Genomic DNA, 24,400 nt, shown 5'->3' on the forward strand with positions numbered 1-24,400 from the left:
TGTGTGTGTGTGTGTGTGCCTGTTTGGCATGTGGTGCCTGTGTGGGGGTTGCCTGTGTGGGGGTTGCCTGTGTGGGGGTTGCCTGTGTGGGGGTTGCCTGTGTGGAGGTTGCCTGTGTGGGGGTTGCCTGTGTGGAGGTTGCCTGTGTGGGGGTTGCCTGTGTGGAGGTTGCCTGTGTGGGGGTTGCCTGTGTGTTTAGATATATATTTAGTAATGAGTGGGGGTTGCAGAGCACCAATCACACAGTAAACAACTACACAAGCTCTCCAGACAAGACTCACCTTGCACCCAGAACCCACTAACGCTTATTACTAACAGCACTCAGTGACCACATATACCAAAATGGCTACAACAGAATTATTATCTTCATGGAAAAGCACTCGTGAGTACCATACAGCACCCAGGAAATGTGATGCTATACCCGGAAGGAAAAGCCGATCCCGATTCTTGAATCAAATCTTGCAACCAAAAACTGTATTGCAATTCAAAATTGTTGGTGCCATGATTCACCAGCCTCATGGCACCTACAAGGGTATGCAAAGAAATATGAAGTAAAAAACAGGTCTGATTCCAGAGTCACAAAAGAATAAAGGCCAATTCCAGTTTGAGGGACTGATTATCTCGCACTCCTCACCTTATACGATTTCTCTGAACTGGAGTGAAGAAGCCACTGGCTGGTGGAACATACACAAGTAGGAGAGTAATGTGCTTGTGCAAGAAGTAACAGTAGTAAACGTCATTAAGCTTCAATCATGGATGCAATATAATTTCTGATTGCAAAATTTGTCTATAAACACTATACAATATGTATATCATAATTTAATTGAAATCCTATCTGAAAAATTAAATATGCACTGGTAGTTCCAGCTGAAACAATGTTCTGATTTTACCATAATCACAAATACAGCTGCAAATTAATTATGCATTGTGGAAACTCAACAACATTTATGGAAAAATTAGCTAACAAGGAGTTGCTGGCAATATCAAATAAACAAAACACTATCATACTGGGAACATATAATTAACCAGTCATCCAGAACACTGTGTTATACATTAAAATTCTATCAAAGCAACCTACACATTGACTTGCTGTTTAATTTTCAGAGATACAATTGAATGTGGTTTACCAATCACTGAGAGAATCATTAACACAGCATGATAAACAACAATAATATAAACCATACCTCGGCCGGGATTGAACCCGCGGTCAGAGAGTCTCAAAACTATATACAGTGGACCCCCGCATAACGATTACCTCCGAATGCGACCAATTATGTAAGTGTATTTATGTAAGTGCGTTTGTACGTGTATGTTTGGGGGTCTGAAATGGACTAATCTACTTCACAATATTCCTTATGGGAACAAATTCGGTCAGTACTGGCACCTGAACATACTTCTGGAGTGAAAAAATATCGTTAACCGGGGGTCCACTGTATTAGAAGCTGTATGTGTTATCCTGGGAGAGCAATAAACCAATAAGGATCACACAGCACCCAGGTAATGGAAGGTACACAAATAACCCACACATAGGAGAGAGAAAGACATGTTACAACTACATTTCAGTCCTACGTGCAGGTTATGTGTGTATTGTTTCACTCACGGAATTGTGCCTTCTTCTTGTTAATGGAAGGTATTGAGGATCTAAGCACAACTTTCAAGAAATTATCATCAAGATAAAAACATAGCAGAACAGATCAAAAAAAACCACTACAATCACAAGGTACCAAAACTATTTTTTTGATTCTCCTAAATACAGGCATCTGTGGATTGATGCAGAACATGTATACCACCCCATGGCAGAAGGACCAAGTCAATCAGATCATCAACAATTAATTCCACTGAAATATATATCAACTACGATACAGCACACTTCTGGCAAGATAGTAGTTGAACAAAATATGTGAATGTATTTCCTTTTTCCTGAGTCACCCTACCTTGGCGGGAGACGCCATTACATTTCAGAAGCTCCACTGATTTTATACTGCGAGTGCACACAGCATAGGGAGAGAAGCTTATGACGACGTTCCGTTGCCTTTTTCTTCTTCGTGGGTATACCTCTGATGAGTTTCGAGTGTTTTTTCTACTCCCAGAGCCTAACCATAGGCCAGGCTCATCTGCTGTTTGCTCAGAAAGTTGAAATGCCTAGGTAACCTATATCACTCAGAATTTTCAATGTTTGAAAGCATTATCAAGGCCCACAATAAATTGATATTATTCTCACTTGCATGATATCATCATGTCAAGTTCATACTACGACAATGCCACATTCACAGAATGTAAATAATTTATTGACACTCAAGAGGGTGCCGAAAGACAGTTCGTAATTATAACAACATTGCTTTCACAAATAACAGCATTAATAAAGAAGTACTCACCCTGCTAACATGGTGTAGAGGAGCACCCCTAAACTCCAGATATCACAGGCTGCATCATAGCCTTGCTTCTTTAGCACTTCTGGTGCAACAAAGTTGGCAGTATAGCATGGAGTCATGAGAAGCCCGTTCTCTGCACGAAGCTGTTTGGCAAATCCAAAGTCGCATATCCTCAATGACTCTGGACTTCCCGAGATGTCTGCATACATAATATTTGAGGGCTTTAGGTCCCTGTGAACTACCTGCAAAAGTAAGACAAAAATAAACTGTTAAATTACAACATACCCCATTAATATATAAAATTACACAGTATAAAATACCCATGCATGTTGTAAGAAGCGACTAATATGCTGGGAGCAAGGGTCTAGTAACCCCTTTCCTTTTCCTGTATACATTACTAAATGTCAAAAGAAGAAAACTGTAGTTTTCTTCATCTTCAGGTCTCCTTGCCGCAGTGGGAAACAGCCGGTACAGTGAAAAAATAAACAAATATTTTTATTAATAAGAACAACTGCAAAGAGGAACTATATAATAAAAAAAAAGGAAATGACAGAAGATAACCTGAAGAAAAAATCAGATGCTAGATGTTGACAAGGTGGCGACAATACGACCATATGAGATAACGCTATGGGCCCTATGTGAATGTGTAGACAGACCAAGTTATCCTCTACTGAGAAAACCTTTGGGATTTGACAAGGGTAAATTGGCAGACAACTGGAAGGTGGCACATACATAGTGCAAGTGTTTAAGGTGGCAAGGAGGATCCCCTGAACTACTGGCCTACTTTGTTGACAAGCAATGTAAAACTATTGGAAATAATAATAAAGTGGATAAAACACTTAAAGAGCAAAGAAATACAAACTAGAAAATGGTTAAATTTTCAATCACAAAATTCCTATACAGTAGGGCCCTGACTTATGATGATCCGATTTAATATGATCAGCACTTATGACTGGGACACTTTGGGACAAATTAATTTTTCATAAATGTTGAGCTGCATATACAATGTAAATTTTCAGCCAGAAATGGTCAAAATTGATTTAATGTTATTTTACTACAAAATGCATTCAAATTTTGTGTATCATCACTTCAAGCATGTGTGGAAGGCTCAGGTTATATAGGTATAGACAGGTCAAGAACTGTACAACTAATAATTACAGGAATCTCTTGGGTGACAACTCAGCTGTGTCATCCAGTGTGTGTTAACTGAGGTGTGAATGCTTGACTCACTCACACCACACCCTGGCTCTCTTGCATCACACCCTGACTCCCTCACACCACACCCTGGCCCCCTCACACCACACCCTGGCTCCCTCACCATACCCTGGCTCACTCACACCACACCCTGGCTCACTCACACCACACCCTGGCTCCCTCACCATACCCTGGCTCACTCACACCAGACCCTGGCTCTCTTGTATCACACCCTGACTCCCTCACACCACACCCTGGCCCCCTCACACCACACCCTGACTCCCTCACACCACACCCTGGCCCCCTCACACCACACCCTGGCTCCCTCACACCACACCCTGGCTCACTCACACCACACCCTGGCTCACTCACACCACACCCTGGCTCACTCACACCACACCCTGGCTCCCTCACACCACACCCTGGCTCACTCACACCACACCCTGGCTCACTCACACCACACCCTGGCTCACTCACACCACACCCTGGCTCCCTCACACCACACCCTGGCTCACTCACACCACACCCTGGCTCACTCACACCACACCCTGGCTCACTCACACCACACCCTGGCTCCCTCACACCACACCCTGGCTCCCTCACACCACACCCTGGCTCCCTCACCATACCCTGGCTCCCTCACATCACACCCTGGCTCCCTCACACCACACCCTGACTCCCTCACCATACCCTGGCTCCCTCACACCACACCCTGGCTCCCTCACACCACACCCAGGTTACCTCACACCACACCCTCCTTCCAACACTTTCTGCCTGCCCACAACAACCCTCACTACTGCTTTCCCATATCATATTCCCAAGCACTTAAGACCCTCACCATAATATTGAGATGAAAAGCATATACAGTGATGGGTTACATACAATGAGAGGGAGTGAGGGAGAAGGGTTGAAAGGAATTAAGGGAAAGGCAGAGGGAAATGGAATAGGAAAGAGGGAGGCAGTCCTGTTGCTTCTGCTCATTTCATATTGTGTCAGGATTTGATAGGAGAGTGGAAGAGGAGGAGACTGGGAGGGAGGAAATAAGAGAGGGGGAATGGTAAGAAAGAGGGAGGAACAGGAAAGGAGAATGACTCACCTAGATAGAACACTGCTTTCCAGTTCAGTGTTAAAAATAACTGAATCTAGGTAAGGAATATTACTGATCAGGAATGCATCTCTGATTATAACACTGAAGTTTACCATACAATAGGGACACTGTACCATGTGAGGATAACTGTGCCACACCACCTAAATATGCCCTTTGTGCAGTAAGTGAAGATCTATTCAGAGTTCACACCTCCCGAGTAATGAAAAAATGTTCAGGAATGTACTGTATAATGCACTGGTTCCGAACTACATACCAAATTAAGATACCACAATGGCTATAAAATCATTGAAGAATCAAATGGGGAGACAGATTGTATTTATCTAGACTTTAGTCAAGTCAAAGTGTATTTACACATGACACAAAGTTTACACAGAAATGAGTGACATTGTATCATGTGTAAATACACTTTGACTTAACTAAAGTCTAGATAAATACAATCTGTCTCTCCATTTGATTCTTCAATGATTCTATAACCATCGTGGTATCTTAATTTGGTATGCAGTTCGGAACCAGTGCATTATATAGTACATTTCTGAACATTTTTTCATTACTCGGGAGTTTTGAACTCTGAAAAAAAGCCCATGGTTATGCAGAGCATTTCAGGCAAGCATAAGCCTAACTTTAGTAGACATTTGATCCAGTTCTCAAAATAATTAACTAAAAGTTGCAAAACACAAGAGGGAAAACTAATACAGTGGATGACAGCTTTGCTACTTGAGAATAACATATAAACAATGACGAGAGATAGAAGACCCTCATTAAGTAATATCACTAGTGCGGTGCCACACTATGTGTAGTGGGGATATAGTTTTGGAGTGGTTGGTGCAATTATTTAATAAATGTATGGAAGAGGGTAAGGTACCTAGGGATTGGCAGAGAGCATGCATAGTTCCTTTGTATAAAGGCAAAGGGGATAAAAGAGAGTGCAAAAATTATAGGGGGATAAGTCTGTTGAGTGTACCTGGTAAAGTGTATGGTAGAGTTATAATTGAAAGAATTAAGAGTAAGACGGAGAATAGGATAGCAGATGAACAAGGAGGCTTTAGGAAAGGTAGGGGGTGTGTGGACCAGGTGTTTACAGTGAAACATATAAGTGAACAGTATTTAGATAAGGCTAAAGAGGTCTTTGTGGCATTTATGGATTTGGAAAAGGTGTATGACAGGGTGGATAGGGGGGCAATGTGGCAGATGTTGCAAGTGTATGGTGTAGGAGGTAGGTTACTGAAAGCAGTGAAGAGTTTTTACGAGGATAGTGAGGCTCAAGTTAGAGTATGTAGGAAAGAGGGAAATTTTTTCCCAGTAAAAGTAGGCCTTAGACAAGGATGTGTGATGTCACCGTGGTTGTTTAATATATTTATAGATGGGGTTGTAAGAGAAGTAAATGCGAGGGTCTTGGCAAGAGGCGTGGAGTTAAAAGATAAAGAATCACACACAAAGTGGGAGTTGTCACAGCTGCTCTTTGCTGATGACACTGTGCTCTTGGGAGATTCTGAAGAGAAGCTGCAGAGATTGGTGGATGAATTTGGTAGGGTGTGCAAAAGAAGAAAATTAAAGGTGAATACAGGAAAGAGTAAGGTTATGAGGATAACAAAAAGATTAGGTGATGAAAGATTGAATATCAGATTGGAGGGAGAGAGTATGGAGGAGGTGAACGTATTCAGATATTTGGGAGTGGACGTGTCAGCGGATGGGTCTATGAAAGATGAGGTGAATCATAGAATTGATGAGGGAAAAAGAGTGAGTGGTGCACTTAGGAGTCTGTGGAGACAAAGAACTTTGTCCTTGGAGGCAAAGAGGGGAATGTATGAGAGTATAGTTTTACCAACGCTCTTATATGGGTGTGAAGCGTGGGTGATGAATGTTGCAGCGAGGAGAAGGCTGGAGGCAGTGGAGATGTCATGTCTGAGGGCAATGTGTGGTGTGAATATAATGCAGAGAATTCGTAGTTTGGAAGTTAGGAGGAGGTGCGGGATTACCAAAACTGTTGTCCAGAGGGCTGAGAAAGGGTTGTTGAGGTGGTTCGGACATGTAGAGAGAATGGAGCGAAACAGAATGACTTCAAGAGTGTATCAGTCTGTAGTGGAAGGAAGGCGGGGTAGGGGTCAGCCTAGGAAGGGTTGGAGGGAGGGGGTAAAGGAGGTTTTGTGTGCGAGGGGCTTGGACTTCCAGCAGGCATGCGTGAGCGTGTTTGATAGGAGTGAATGGAGACAAATGGTTTTTAATACTTGACGTGCTGTTGGAGTGTGAGCAAAGTAACATTTATGAAGGGGTTCAGGGAAACCAAGCAGGCCGGACTTGAGTCCTGGAGATGGGAAGTACAGTGCCTGCACTCTAAAGGAGGGGTGTTAATGTTGCAGTTTAAAAACTGTAGTGTAAAGCACCCTTCTGGCAAGACAGTGATGGAGTGAATGATGGTGAAAGTTTTTCTTTTTCGGGCCACCCTGCCTTGGTGGGAATCGGCCAGTGTGATAATAAAAAAAAAATAAATAAAAATAAATGATCTGGGATATTGGATGTTTGGAGTGACACCTAAACTGTCGTGTCTGGGGATCTCTGTAAAAACAAGTGATTATGTGCCAATGATGATGAAAGTGTTTCTTTTTTTGGATCACCCGGCCTCGGTGGGAGACGGCCGACGTGCTGAAAAAAAAATTATCTGGCAGAAAGGTTTAAGAAGTAAATGACTTTTTTTTTTTTCAACACACTGGCCATTTCCCACCAAGTCAGGATAACTTCTAAAAAAAGAAACACTTTCACCATCACTCACTCCATCACTGTCTTGTCAAAGGTATGCTGATACTACAAATTCAATTTTTTATTTTTTTTTTGCATGAGGCATTACGTAGAATGAAAGGGGGAAAAGCAGCTGGAACTGACGGGATCATGACAGAAATGTTAAAAGCAGGGGGGGATATAGTGTTGGAGTGGTTGGTACTTTTGTTTAATAAATGTATGAAAGAGGGGAAGGTACCTAGGGATTGGCAGAGAGCATTTATAGTCCCTTTATATAAAGGGAAAGGGGACAAAAGAGATTGTAAAAATTAAAGAGGAATAAGTTTACTGAGTATACCAGGAAAAGTGTACAGTAGGGATATTACTGAAAGAATTAGAGGTAAGACAGAATGTAGGATTGCGGACGAGCAAGGAGGCTTCAGAGTGGGTAGGGGATGTGTAGATCAAGTGTTTACATTGAAGCATATATGTGAACAGTATTTAGATAAAGGTAGGGAAGTTTTTATTGCATTTATGGATTTAGAAAAGGCATATGATAGAGTGGATAGGGAAGCAATGTGGCAGATGTTGCAAATATATGGAATAGGTGGTAAGTTACTAAATGTTGTAAAGAGTTTTTATGAGGATAGTGAGGCTCAGGTTAGGGAGTGTAGAAGAGAGGGAGAATACTTCCCGGTAAAAGTAGGTCTTAGACAGGGATGTGTAATGTCACCATGGTTGTTTAATATATTTATAGATGGGGTTGTAAGAGAAGTAAATGCTAGGGTGTTCGGGAGAGGGGCGAGATTAAATTATGGGGAATTAAATACAAAATGGGAATTGACACAGTTACTTTTTGCTGATGATACTGTGCTTATGGGAGATTCTAAAGAAAAATTGCCAAGGTTAGTGGACGAATTTGGGAGAGTGTGTAAAGGTAGAAAGTTGAAAGTGAACATAGAAAAGAGTAAGATGATGAGGATATCAAATGATTTAGATAAAAAAAAATTGGATATCAAATTGGGGAGGAGTATGGAAGAAGTGAATGTTTTCAGATATTTGGGAGTTGACGTGTCAGTGGATGGATTTATGAAGGATGAGGTTGATCATAGAATTGATGAAGGAAAAAAGGTGAGTGGTGCATTGAGGTATATGTGGAGACAAAAAATGTTATCTATGGAGGCAAAGAAGGGAATGTATGAAAGTATAGTAGTACCAACACTCTTATATGGGTGTGAAGCTTGGGTTGTAAATGCAGCAGCGAGGAGACGGTTGGAGGCAGTGGAGATGTCCTGTCTAAGGACAATGTGTGGTGTAAATATTATGCAGAAAATTCAGAGTGTGGAAATTAGGAAAAGGTGTGGAGTTAATAAAAGTATTAGTCAGAGGGCTGAAGAGGGTTTGTTGAGGTGGTTTGGTCATTTAGAGAGAATGGATCAAAGTAGAATGACATGGAGAGCGTATAAATCTGTAGGGGAAAGAAGGCAGGGTAGGGGTCATCCTCAAAAAGGTTGGAGGGATGCGGTAAAGGAGGTGTTGTGGGCGAGGGGTTTGGACTTCCAGCAAGTGTGCGTGAGCGTGTTGGATAGGAGTGAATGGAGACAAATGGTATTTGGGACCTGACGAGCTGTTGGAGTGTGAGCAGGGTAATATTTAGTGAAGGGATTCAGGGAAACCGGTTATTTTATATAACCGGACTCGAGTCCTGGAAATGGGAAGTACAATGCCTGCACTCTAAAGGAGGGGTTTGGGATATTGGCAGTTTGGAGGGATATATTGTGCATTTTTTATACGTATATGCTTCTAAACTGTTGTGTTCTGAGCACCTCTGCAAAAACAGTGATTATGTGTGAGTGTGGTGAAAGTGTTGAATGATGATGAAAGTATTTGCTTTATGGGGATTTTCTTTCTTTTTGGGTCACTTGGTGGGAGATGGCCAACTTGTTGAGGAAAAAAAAAAAAAAAAATTGCAACATATCTCCACCCCTCCATCAGAGTGCAAGCACTGTACTTCCCACTTCCAGGACTGTAACATCCCCACCATCCTTCAGAGTACAGGTAATGAGCTGTTTGTAGCAAATGGCACTTCAGCCATAATCATCCTCGACTCAGTGCGCGCATACATGAGCCCCCCTACTCACACTCCCGCACTGAACCAACCTACCATCAGCAGGGAAGCCATAATCCCTGCAACCACACCACTACCTGATGCACAACCCCCCGCCACTGAGGTCGACCTAAAGGACCAACCTGGTTCCACCGCCACCCCGTGTGAGACAAACCGCTGAGCAGCAAATCCAATTCCAGGTCATACCTTTCCAGGTACGATCTCCATTATCCCCCATGTCCCCAACCAATGTGGCTGACGACTCAACTCGCCAAATAAGTGTAGACTCTGACGCTCCTCCGACGTCTGACGATGAATCAGACTTGTCATCGCATATCACCATTGCCAACAATAAAGATGATGACCTATTCTCCTCTCAGATGCCCACCCAAGACTATAACCCCCCACCCACTCCCTCCCGTAACTCCACCAGAAAGCGCATGCAACCACCGTGCGATTGTGCTACTAAACTCCCTTCCTCTGTTCACAGCAGCTCCGCCAAACACGTAAAATAATGGGGATCACTATTCTGCAAATCAACATTCAACACTCCTTCAACAACCGCTATCTCCTCGAACTAGGACTCTGCAATCACAACCGGGACATTATCCTTTTAAACGAAACATCAGCCAGACCTGACCAACACAAAGATACGTGGGTACACAACTCTCGAGAAATCCAGGGGGCCCTACAGCGAGGTGGCCATCCTAGTGAAGCATGGGCATGAATTTCACAATATACATGTCGACGAGGACAACGTCCTAGCAATCGAAGTACCAACATCACACAGGCGACTCCTAGTAGGAACAGGGTACTTCCCTCCCAGACAACCATATACTGAATCTATTCCCTTACACCGACTACTCAATAGAAATATTCCTACTGTCTTAGCAGGGGACTTCAATGCCCATCACCCTGCTCTCTTCAACTGTGGTGCCGCCCATCCCCAAGGTGACCACAAGGGGAAACAACTACTCCACATAACGGCCACGAAAGACCTTACATTCCAAGGCTCATTCTTCAAATCATTCGTGGGCCACCACCCAGGTATCCCAGACGTAGTACTTACCAACAGAGACTGTGACTTGTTCCACTGCAGTCTCCCCCCAGGCGGCAACGTCGGGTCAGATCACATCCCCGTCGTAATCAAGCTCCAGTTCACTCCGTTCCGAACACCCACCCTCCCCAAACCCAACCTTAAGACATTAGGATTTGACCCCTTCAGGGCCTTCTTAGGAATCGACCAAACTATTTCTCTCAAAGACCATCCCTCCATTGCAATAGATGGGGCAGTTAACTCCCTCCATGCCAGAATCAATGAGGCCACACAAGCTTGCTGTGCACTAACAATGTCCAAGATCTACCAACAATACAAACCAACTAGGGAAATCAAGGACAGAATGAATAACTACCAATCTGAGTGCACCAGACACTTCCTCACAGGGTATCCCACCCGAGAAGTTCTGCTAAGAATGAGAAGAGAGCTAATCACCCTAATAACCCAACACAAAAGAGATCTTTGGGATTACCTCGTGTGCCAAGCAAACCAGTATAAACACCACCACCCAGACCAATTCTGGAACAAGATCCGTAGACTCCTAGGGGCCAACCACACTCCCACTCAACACATCACTCCTTCATCAACAAAGACGGTGAAGAAGTGACTACCCTGCACAACGACCCACAAGACCAAGCCAAGCTGATGGGCGAAGTATGGGAGAACATTCTCTCACACAATGACAGCAGAAGATTTAACAATAATCACTACCAGTGGGTCAACCAATGGCGTGACGAGAACCTGGAAGACTTCCATCCTATACCATCAATTGACACACCTCTTAAAAACGAACACCATCTAACCAGACCAATTATTCTCAGGGAAGTGTCCCACATCATTGGGCAACTGAGAAACACAGCTCCTGGCCCATCAGGCATAACAGCTAAACAACTAAAGTACCTTCCCCGCAACTGCAAGATGTCACTAGTGAATATCTACAATGCCATCCTGGCATCTGGTCACTTCCCAGTGGCATTCAAAACGGCTAGGATGATCTTCATTGCCAAACCCAACAAAGACAACCGCAACCCCTAGAACTACAGGCCCATCTCCCTACTCGAAGTCACGGGCAAAGTCTTCGAAAGAATAATCTTTAACAGGCTGAATTACTACATGGAGTTCAACCACCTATTCTCTGAAAGGCAGTTCAGCTTCAGGTCCCGCCACAGCACACAGCATGCCATAAATATCATCTTTGATGCTGTGGCTAGCCTGAAGAAGCAAGAGAACCTGGCCCTGATTGCCACCAGGGACGTACACAAGGCCTTCGGCAGCCTGTGGCACAATGGTCTCATTTTCAAACTCAGACCTGGAAATGTTTCATCTCTCTGGTAAAATAATGGAATTATTTACTTTAAACAGACTTTCCTATACGTTAAACAAACTTTTCTACAAGATAAACAGCACACCAGAGCTTAGCTCTATGTCCATGGCAACAAAGGCAATCACAAATTAAGCAAATAAGTAATCACACTAGTCTTAAGATATGATGCATGAAGGAGCATAAAAATAATCACATTAGTTTTAAAAAACAATGCATGAAAGAACATCTAATAACAAAAATGAAATATTGGAGAAAAAATTGACACTTACCCCATTTTGGTGCAAGTACTGGACGGCATTTGTTAAGGTAAGCAACACAGCTGATGCTTCCCTTTCAGAGAAGAATTTCTGCCGCAGGATCTTGTCTAAGAGCTCCCCACCCTTCATGAGTTCCATCACCAGGAAAACGTGAGATTCATCTTCATAAACCTACAAAGAAAAATGCTAGAAGTTAATGTGTGAATTACATAGCATCTATTTTAATTTCATGTCTTAACTGGTCAAATGTTGCCGACTTGTTTAAAAAAAAAAAAAAAAAATTTAGGTAGTACGACTCATGACTCAGGAAATCGTAATGTGAATGTAAACAAACCGTGGAACAGGTAGGGTGTGAACCCAGGACAAGGGAAACTCATACTTAAAATTATTAGCAAAAGCTTATTTTTTTTTTTTTACAACACACTACCTGTTCAAGCATATTTATTAACATTTAAAGTAGAAATTAATTGAACAAACAACCATGACAATACACTGTATACTATATAATGTATGACAGTAAATATTTATCATTCACAGCACGGGTTTCGTTCCTGTACTCTGCATTGCCAATGATTTCCAAGACGAATGGAGTGAAAAAAACATATGGAAAAAATAGGGTTGCATACCACAAACCTCTCAGAAAGCCATAACAAATTTTATTAATGACTGTCATTAATAGTTTTTCTTACCTAACATTGTCAATAATGATCTTAGTGAAATAACCAAACTCTAGTGGGGATCAGAGTGAAGAGTAAATGTCATCTATTACCTACCAGTATTACCTACCAGTATTACCTACCACCATCAATTTTCATTTCTAAGTCCCTACAAAAGCCAGCTGTTGCTGAGTGTGTATTCCTTTCACAATATTAATGGTATATAATACTGATGAATTAAGTATAAGTGCAACACCTGTGAATATTTTTTAATTTCAAAGACATTTTGTCATCAGTGTCTTTCAGGGTTGAGAGGCCCTCTCCTAAACTCGTTCTCAGGGTCGAAAATTTTTCGTAAAAAAAAAAAAATTATTTTTTTCTTATGAAATGACAGAGAATCTTTTCCCGATCATAATGACACCAAAAGTATAAAATTTGATGGAAGACTTACGGAATTATGCCCTCGCAAAGTTAGCGATCTCGGCGATGTTTACGCATCGGTGATTTCGCCCACTTTGAGCCCTATTTTCGGCCAATTCCAGTGTACTAGTCAACAACAATCATATCTATTTCGCTAGAACTCCATTTTGTCTATTGAATGAGTACAAGAAACCACCCATTTACCGATTTCAACTATCCAATAAAGTGGTCAGAAATTGGCAATTTTGCCAATTTCACACAAATTTCAGATGATGCCAATTTCCAAATAGGGTCCAGAATAAACAAGACAGACATTTCTGGCACTAAAATAACATTTTCTCTGTTCATTATTAATGTCCCCAGGCCCCTCTTACATTTCTTTTGCCTTCCACTTTGAATTTTTACTCTCACAAACAATAGAAGATTTACTGTTATGCAGACTACTGCATTAGTGTAGAAATGGTATAAATAATATCAGTGCACTTAATTTCTTTTTATTATCACACTGGCCAATTCCCACCAAGGCAGGGTGGCGCAAAAAAGAAAAACTTTCACCATCATTCACTCCATCACTGTCTTGCCAGAAGGGTGCTTTACACTACAGTTTTTAAACTGCAACATTAATACCCTCCTTCAGAGTGCAGTCACTGTACTTCCCATCTCCAGGACTCAAGTCCGGCCTGCCGGTATCAGTGCACTTGTGAAAGAATACTGGACTCACCAGTTGACGTGTATTGGACGCTTGGCATGATTTGTTTACTTTTGAACTTTGGTAAAAACTGAACATTTCTACTACTTTGAGCTCAGTTTCAAGGTACTGTTCATTATGAAACCAATCAAAATCATCTCAATTTCTGTAATGTGTCTTCCATTCTATAAAATGAGACCAGGAAAACTAAAATACAACCATAAATACCATACGAAAATACATTGCAAAGTCGCTGTTTTAAACCAAAAACACGGTCAATTTTTTTTTCTCATTAAGCACTGTGTGCTGCAGGATCTTTTTTATACTGTGCACACTGACCACATAGACCCATTCTTTCATATGTAGGCCTACCAGCTTTCTCTCACTAGATTTGAAGATGCTAGAATTTAGGCGTAGAAGTACGTCAATAACCCTGGTGCATAAGCCGTACTAGTACGTCGGAAACCCTGAAAGGTTTAACCAGAGACAGTGTATCTTTTAGACCACAAAAAGTGAAAACATTAGCATGAGTGACCCTTAGCACCATCCACAATAAATTACTTGCATTTAACTTCACAATATTCTTATCTGAATTAACCCGTAAACGGTCCAAGCAGATCTACGTTCACATGTGTAGTGCTACAAAAGTAGATCTACGTTTTTTTTACATATTTTCAAATATAACAAAAAAAAAAAAGTAGATCAAAGTTTTTATTACACATTTTCAAATGTAAAAAAAAAAAAAGATCTACTTTTTTTACATACTTTCAAATGTTGAAAAAACGTATATATACGTCTGGACCGTTTACGGGTTAAAGTAAAAACCTTTCAGTCGTTGCTCTTTGCCCTCGTTGCTACAGAAATGTGTAGGTATGATTGATGTGTCACTTATGAACCCTGATAACCAGCTAACCAGTTTTCCCTGAATTTTTTTTTTTTTTTTCAACAAGTCGGCCGTCTCCCACCGAGGCAGGGTGACCCACCGAGGCAGGGTGACCCACCGAGGCAGGGTGACCCAAAAAAGAAAGAAAATCCCCAAAAAGAAAATACTTTCATCATCATTCAACACTTTCACCACACTCACACATTATCACTGTTTTTGCAGAGGTGCTCAGAATACAACAGTTTAGAAGCATATACATATAAAGATACACAACATATCCCTCCAAACTGCCAATATCCCTGAATATCTTCATAAATGCTATCTTGTTCACACTCCAACCTGTCAACCCCCCCCCCCCTTAAAAAAAAAAAAAAAAACACGCTTGTCTCAGCTCACTCTTGACAAAAACAATGTGGCATGTCAGCAACACTGACATGCCACACTGCTGACTAAGCTGGTATCACTTCTGCTAAAGAGACTACATGATATAGCAGGTTGATATTTCTTTTGCTTATAAAGCTTTTTCTATTACAAATATTCAACAGGACCTTACAATTGCAAATAGAATAAAATAAAACTGAAAGGTTTTGGATATCCATGTCCGAAGAATTGTATTTGAGAACAGTTTTGAAGAAAAAGGCACAGAATCAACTTTTAACTGTGAGAACATTTTGCTTTATGTAAAACTTTATCAAATGAATTGTTCATTAACCTGATAAATTATTTTGTGACAAGAAAAGCTTGCTCCTCACCCGTGTTGATGCTGTCAGCAACATGCCTTTATATGCTCATGAACAGTTTGTTAAAAATATGACAGTGTACCAACTTTGCCACATAATTTTACTAGCCACCAAACACTTACAGAAAGAGGCATGAAACTGCAGCTAAAAAACTTACATCTCTTAAAGAAATTATATTAGAATGGTGGCCATATCTGTAAAGTATCTCTATCTCCTCTTGACAGTCCCGAGTCTTCTTGGGTATAATTTTAACAGCATATTCTTGCCTGGTTACACGGTGGACACAACGACGACAAATGCTATAGCTGCCTCTTCCCACCTCTTCTGAGAGATCGTATTCATCGTGTATACTATTTGCTTTTACTCCTGATAATCTCTGTAAATAAAAATTTACATTAATTAACTTTAGAAGAAATAGAAAAGTTAAAATTTATATTAAATCTTTATTAATGTTATATACAATACACTACCCCATGGGAAGCGAAGAAGAGCCCTTCTTCCATTATGTCATGCGTGTCGTAAGAGGCTATTAAAATGCCGGGAGCAAGGGACTAGTAACCCCTTCTCCTGTATAAATTACTAAATTATAAAAAGAACTTTTTACTAAATTTAAAAAGAGAAACTTTTGTTTTTCTTTTTTGGGCTACCCTGCCTTGGTGGGACACGGCCGGTTTGTTGAAAAAAAAAAAATTTACATTTCTTCTTTTACAGATCACCCGGCCTCGACGGGAGATGACCATCGTATTAAAAAATACATAAAAATTCATGTGAAAAACCTTCACTAACATATGCTTTCTTTTTTTGAGTCCATCTGCCTTGGCAACAGATGACAGTTAGAAAAAAAAATTATTAAAATGAAGAAAGCCTGAAGAAATTACAGCAATCTTTAAAAATGGTGATTTAATGGACAAAACAGGAAGGAACAATGTGGTAGGAGGAGGGATGTGCCAGAGTAATGTGGAGTGAGGAAGTGGATAAGATAAATGGGAGGTGAGCAGCTGGAATAGATGGAAATTAAGACAGACACAGAGAGCAGGTGGAGATAAAGCTTTGAAATGTTTGCTGTATCTATTTAATACATGCATCAAGTGACTCGCAAAAATCAGAATAACACGACTGCAAACAAACCAGGGACTGGGTGGGGTTTGTACCCAAGGCGAGCAAGTTGCAAAACTCCAGGCTAGTGTGTAAGCCACTTGACCAGCTGGCCGAGTGGCTTACACACTTGACATGGGTTGAAACCCCACCTGATCAGTGGTTTATATGCACGACTGATTAGAAGACACAAAGAGTGTCAGAAAGCATACATAGTTCATTTATACAAGGGGGAACAAGTGATAGGGTAGGAATTATAGGGAAATATCTACCATATGTATACAAGGTAAAGTGCAAGGTAAAATTATCAAAAGATTCAGGAAAAAAAAAAAAAATAGGACTGCAGAGAAATTAGGAAGTTTTATGAAGGACTAAGATGTGAGGTGCAAGTGTGGACAATAAGTACATTTATTTACTTATTTATTTATTTAGTAATTTTAGCATACATACAGAGGTACAAAAAAATACAGGTAAGAGCAGCATGCCAAAGCCACTTATATGCATAGCATTACGGGCTGGCTTAAAATTAACTTAAAATTAACTAAGCAATGATGTAATCAGTGATAAAACAGTATTGTAAACAGATAACAATAAAGCAATACAAGTACAATACTCCCATGAAGATAAGGAATTGTTAATTGCCTTTAGAAATACAGAAAAGGCATATGATGGAGTGGAGCAGTTATTACCATTTACAGATTTTTAAAAGGCATATGACAGGCTGGAATATCTTTTGCCTTTATTGATTTAAAAAAGGCATATGATAGGGTGGAACATTTTTATTTTTTTTTTGCATTTACAGATTTATTAAGGGAGCAAGGGGCTAATAACCTTCTCTTGCATATATTACTAAATTTGAAAAGAGAAACGTTTATTTTTCTTTTTTGCGCCAGCGTCTTGGTGGTACATGGCCGGTTTGTTGAAAGAAGATACGTACATACATAGATAAGTACATACATAGGTAAGTACATACATAGGTAAGTACATACATAGGTAAGTACATACATAGGTAAGTACATACATAGGTAAGTACATACATAGGTAAGTACATACATTGATAAGTACACACACACATACGTACACACAGAAACGTACATACATAGATACATACTAACATATATACGTACATACATAGACAAGTACGTACATTGATAAGTACATACATAGATAAATACATACATAGGTAAGTACATACATTGATAAGTACACACACAGATACATACACACATAGAAACGTACATACATAGATACATACTAACATATATATGTACATACATAGATAAGTACATACATTGATAAGTACACACACATAGGTACACACATAGAAACGTACATACATAGATGCATACTAACATATATACGTACATACAAAGATAAGTACAGTAGACCCCCGCATAACGATCGCCTCCGAATGCGACCAATTATGTAAGTGTATTTATGTAAGTGCGTTTGTACGTGTATGCTTGGGGGTCTGAAATGGACTAATCTACTTCACAATATTCCTTATGGGAACAAATTCGGTCAGTACTGGCACCTGAACATACTTCTGGAGTGAAAAAATATCGTTAACCGGGGGGTCCACTGTACATACATAGACAAGTATATACAGTGGTCCCTCGCTTTTCGTAGTTCTCGGCAATCGTAAATTTCGCCAATCATAGGGGTATTTTCATATAAACATGGACTCACTTTTCATAGGTTGACTCGCGAATAGTAGTTCATCCGGGACGCGTACGCACGGTGTGAGCCGGGGCGGCCTCCCTACCCAGCCAGTCTGGCATTGTTTACCAGTGAGTGAAGGTCCCCTCAAGTGCTCCTACAAAATATTTCATAATATTCCACTCATTTTAGTGCTTCCAATTACTAAATAAGCTACCATGGCTCCAAACAAAGCTCCTAGTGCCAAGCCTGTGGTAAAGAAGGTGAGAAATACGTACAGTGACAAAGTCTTGGGCCATTTTCGGGAAATGTTAAAGAGACGCCAGAAACAGCTCTCTCCACAGTTACTTTGCGAGACAGGACTAGAGTGACTCTCAAGGTGGTCCTAGTGGCATTAAGAAACAGAGAAGAGAAGCAACCCCAGAGAAGCAAATGGTACCTGAGGTGTTGCTGGAAGGGGATTCCCCTACCAAACTATAAACAATCCACTCTCTCTCCTCCTCCAGTCTCCCATACACTAAGAAGAATCTCCAATAAAGGTAAGTGTTATGCTGTTAATGTTTCATTCATCATTTACCATTGTATTGTTTATGTACTACATCTATATTACATGTAAAAAAAATTTTTGTTTTAATACTTCTGGGAGTCAGGAACGGATTAATTGTATTTACATTATTTCTTATGGGGAAAATTGATTCGCAAATCGTAAATTTTGTTTATAGTAACGGCTCCAGGAACGGATTAATTACGAAAAACGAGGGACCACTGTACATTGATAAGTACATACACTAAGTACACACACATACGTACATACATAGATACATACTAACATATATATACGAACATACAGAGGTAAGTACATACGTAGATAAGTACATACATATTTAAGTACACACACAGATACGTACATACATAAGATATATACTAACATATATACAGAGATAAGTACATACACAGATAAGTACATACATTGATAAGTACACACCTATGTACATACATAGATACATACTAACACATATACGTACATACAGAGATAAGTATATACATAGATAAGTACACACAGATACGTACATACAAGAGGAAAATATGTAAAGTAAAAGGACACAAGTGCAACTAATGTGACATTTATTGTGGCAACATTTTGCTCTCCAGGAGCTTTATCAAGCCATTACAAACAATACATGGACACAGAGGGTATATAAAGGCTCAGAGTGAGGTGAATACTAGTGAGGTACCATTTCGATGTTCACTAGTGGTAGTAGTAGTAGTAGTAGTAGTAGTAGTAGTGGTAGTGACAAAAGTAATACAATATGGTAGAGCAATTAATTCGTACATGAGTAAAAGGATATAAAAGCTATTACTTGGGTAACATAAAAATAGGTTGGACAAATATAAACTGGAATGAGGCAGCTTGTTTCAGTGTTCACTCTCTGTGCTTTGTGTAGTATAACAGGAGAGACTATGTGATGGCAGGGTTTACTGTTTTCAGGAGGATTCTTGCTAAGACTTCGGAGATGGTGAAGCTGCCGTTGTTTTGTTTAATTGTATTCGAAACAGCGATCAGTGCTGATTCAAGGCACTTGCGTGTGCTTGATAAAGCTCCTGGAGAGCGAAACGTTGCCACAATAAATGTCACATTAGTTGCACTTGTGTCCTTTTACTTTACATATTGTTGGTAATTCTACCAACTTTATTACAAGAGGAAAATACATAGATACATGCTAACAGATACATACAGAGATATGTACATAAATAGATACATGCATATAGATACATATACACATACATAATGGATACATTCATACACACACAGATACATATATACAAGCATACATATATTAGATACATGCAAAAAACATACATACACACAGTTTTTCCTACATATCTAAAAATAAAAAGTATTTTATATACCCTGAACATATCTACTCATTATATACTGTTATTCATAGCAAGATATTAAGTTGCATTTGATCAACATGATAGCAATGTTGCAAGATTTATTTACATTCACTGGGAAGCAGTAAACCTGCATGTTGGATGCAGGAACTGGGTTTGATCCAAGGAACAAGATTGCTAAAATACCTCAAATTAAGAACCCTTCACCAGTACTGTCAATTATTATTATAATCAAGGGGGAAGCGCTAAACCCGGAGGATTATACAGCGCCTGGGGGGGGGATGTGGAAGGCATTCAGGCTTAATTCGGGGAACTGGAGCACAGATCCAATTCCCTAAATCAAGAGCCCCTCACCAACATCAAGGAACCTTCCTTGAGGGGTTCCAGTACTGTCAAACCCCATTAATTATATTTGTGAGTAAAGCATTAAACCTGTATGGGTCACAGAGCATATGGACGAATGGGGAGGCAGTGAAAATTGCTCAAAGGGAAGGAAAAACTCCCATTCCTGGATCAAGAGCCGTGAGCAACCTCCATCACAGACCCCTCCTATAAAAGTATAAATTTCATTAACATATCTACAAAACAGATCTACATTTTTATATACCATGAACACCTACATACAGAGGTAATTTATGGTGTGAGTGAGAGCAAGATATACTGGTGGATGACATAGTTATAGTCAGATATAAGTGAGACAAGACATCAGCTGCACTAACACAACATTGCTGCCACAAACACAGTGTTGCCTCACATCTTCACTAAGCTGCTACATTAGCAAAATTTATGTCAAACTGCTATACTTGTATTTGTCGTGAAATGTTTGGGTAGTGGAGAGCAGGGATGATCCAAGGCGGGGAAAAGAAAGCTCTAGCTCCTAACAATAAAAGCCATTCATTAAAATAAGCTCATCCCCAGCCTTTATGAGGCAGTGTAGCAGAACACGCTGTGTGTCTTCCCTACCATATAAATTCCTCAATACAAGACACAATATAGTGTCAGACACACTAAGTGTTTCCTCATGCATGTGGTCAACATCTATAATCATTTCCACCAAAACACATAACTGTTTAACTCTGTATTTTCAACATTCATAAAAGTGCTAACTTTAGCACATAATGCTAAAATTAGCAGACCACTACTGCTTTTTTGTTTCCTGTATACTATGATGCTAGAGTATCTTGATCCAAGGAAACAGACCTGACCTCCCATTCCTTGGATCAAACCTAATTGCCTCCTATTCTGCCACATGCTGTATGACTCCTACTGGTTTAGAACCTGATATAATAAAAATCAGGGAGAAGGGGGAGGGGGTACCATCATGCCAGCGAAAGGCTCTTGATCCAAGATATTGTAGTTACCCTTGCTTTCCTTTGACACCTTGCAATAACTTTTTTTTTTTTAAACAAGTTGGCCGTCTCCCACCGAGGCAGGGTGACCCAAAAAGAAAGAAAATCTCCAAAAAGAAAATACTTTCATCATCATTCAACACTTTCACCACACTCACACATTATCACTGTTTTTGCAGAGGTGCTCAGAATACAACAGTTTAGAAGCATACACATATAAAGATACACAACATATCCCTCCAAACTGCCAATATCCCAAACCCCTCCTTTAAAGTGCAGGCAACATTGTACTTCCCATTTCCAGGACTCAAGTCCGGCTATATAAAAATAACCGGTTTTGCTGAATTCCTTCACTAAATATTACCCTGCTCACACTACAACAGATCGTCAGGTCCCAAATACCATTCATCTCCATTCACTCCTATCTAACACGCTCATACATGCTTGTTGGAAGTCCAAGCCCCTCACCCACAAAACCTCCTTTACCCCTCCCTCCAACCTTTTCGAGGATGACCCCTACCCCGCCTTTTTCCTACAGATTTATATGCTCTCCATGTCATTCTACTTAAATACATTCTCTCTAAATGACCAAACCACCTCAACAACCCCTCTTCAGCCCTCTAATACTTTAAACTCCACACCTCCTAATTTCCACACTCCGAATTCTCTGCATAATATTTACACCACACATTGCCCTTAGACAGGACATCTCCACTGCCTCCAACCGTCTCCTCGCTGCAGCATTTACAACCCAAGCTTCACATCCATATAAGAGTGTTGGTACTACTATACTTTCATACATTCCCTTCTTTGCCTCCACAGATAACGTTTTTTCTCTCCACATATACCTCAACGCACCACTCACCTTTTTTCCTTCATCAATTCTATGATTAACCTCATCCTTCATAAATCCATCTGTCGACACGTCAACTCCCAAGTATCTGAAAACATTCACTTCATCCATACTCCACCTCTCCAATTTGATATCCAATTTTTCTTTATCTAAATCATTTGATACCCTCATCACCTTACTCTTTTCTATGTTCACTTTCAACTTTCTACCTTTACACACTCTCCCAAACTCGTCCACTAACCTTTGCAATTTTTCTTTAGAATCTCCCATAAGCACAGTATCATCAGCAAAAAGTAACTGTGTCAACTCCCATTTTGTATTTGATTCCCCATAATTTAATCCTACCCCTCTCCCAAACACCCTAGCATTTACTTCTTTTACAACCTCATCTATAAATATATTAAACAACCATGGTGACATTACACATCCCTGTCTAAGACCTACTTTTACCGGGAGGTAGTCTCCCTCTCTTCTACTAACACCCTTTATTTTATTTTATTATAACCTGAGCCCCTCATCTATCCTCATGCCAAAACACTCTTTACAACATTTAGTAACTTACCACCTATTCCATATACTTGCAACATCTGCCACATTGCTCCTCTATCCACTCTATCATATGCCTTTTCTAAATCCATAAATGCAATGAAAACTTCCCTACCTTTATCTAAATACTGTTCACATATATGCTTCAATGTAAACACTTGATCTACACATCCCCTACCCACTCTGAAACCTCCTTGCTCATCCGCAATCCTACATTCTGTCTTACCTCTAATTCTTTCAATTATAACCCTACCGTATACTTTTCCTGGTATACTCAGTAAACGAACTCCTCTATAACTTTTACAAATCTCTTTTTCTATAACTTTTACAATCTCTTTTGTCCCAATCCCTTTATATAAAGGAATTATACATGTTCTCTGCCAATCCCTAGGTACCTTTCCCTCTTTCATACATTTATTAAACAAAAGTACCAACCAATCCAACACTATGTTTCCCCCTGCTCTTAACATTTCTGTTATGATCCCATCAGTTCCAGCCGCTTTACCCCCTTTCATTCTACATAATGCCTCACGCACCTCTCCCACACTCACATCCTGTTCTTCTTCACTCCTAAAAGATGGTATACCTCCCTGGCCAGTGCATGAAATTACTGCCTCCCTTTCTTCATCGACATTTGAAAGTTCCTCAAAATAACTACAATAATAAAATATTGTCCTAGGTAGTAGGTTGGTAGACAGCAACCACCCAGGGAGGTACTACCGTCCTGCCAAGTGAGTGTGAAAGAAAGCCTGTAATTGTTTTACACGATGGTAGGATTGTTGGTGTCTTTTGTCTGTCTCATAAATATGCAAGATTTCAGGTACGTCTTGCTACTTCTACTTACACTTAGGTCACACTACACATACATGTACAAGCATATATATACATACACCCTTCTGGGTTTTCTTCTATTTTCTTTCTAGTTCTTGTTCTTGCTTATTTCCTCTTATTTCCATGGGGAAGTGGAACAGAATTCTTCCTCCGTACGCCATGCATGTTATGTAAGAGGCAACTAAAATGCCGGGAGTAAGGGGCTAGTAACCCCTTCTCCTGTATAAATTACTAAATTTAAAAACAGAAACTTTCATTTTTCTTTTTGGGCCACCCTACCTTGGTGGGATACGGCCGGTGTGTTGAAAAAAAAAAAATTCTACTTCGTCCCTTCCTCCCGTAATAATAATAATATTTTTAATTTTTTAAACACTCCAGTCAACTCTCTCTGTCACTCGTTCAATTACTGTCTTGCCAAGAAGGCAATGACATTCCAGTTCAGATAACCACACCTTCCTTCAAAATGCAGGCACTACTGTCCACCTCCAGGACTCAAGTCCAGTTAACCAGTTTCCCTGAATCCTTTCAAAAATGTTACCTTGCTCACACTCCAACAGCACATCAAATTATAAAAAGCCACTTGCCAAAACTTAGATAAAACTTACACAAGCCTGTTGGATGTCCAAGCCCCTAGCACTCAAAACTTCCTTTAC

General features: G+C 40.2%; 1 protein-coding gene across 1 annotated transcript in view; it reads right to left on the reverse strand.

Moving 5' to 3' along the window:
* Positions 1-2,343: 2,343 nt before the first annotated feature.
* The window catches only part of LOC128696078 (Ribosomal protein S6 kinase II), a 109,197-nt gene continuing 87,140 nt past the window's right edge, over positions 2,344-24,400 (reverse strand). Inside the window, 3 exon segments of the mRNA XM_070104069.1 lie at positions 2,344-2,614; positions 12,144-12,302; positions 15,676-15,894. Coding sequence (XP_069960170.1) covers positions 2,372-2,614; positions 12,144-12,302; positions 15,676-15,894 — 621 coding nt within the window. The 3' untranslated portion in view covers positions 2,344-2,371.

The sequence above is a fragment of the Cherax quadricarinatus genome, chromosome 89 (assembly GCF_038502225.1).
Source record: "Cherax quadricarinatus isolate ZL_2023a chromosome 89, ASM3850222v1, whole genome shotgun sequence".
NCBI lineage: Eukaryota > Metazoa > Arthropoda > Malacostraca > Decapoda > Parastacidae > Cherax > Cherax quadricarinatus.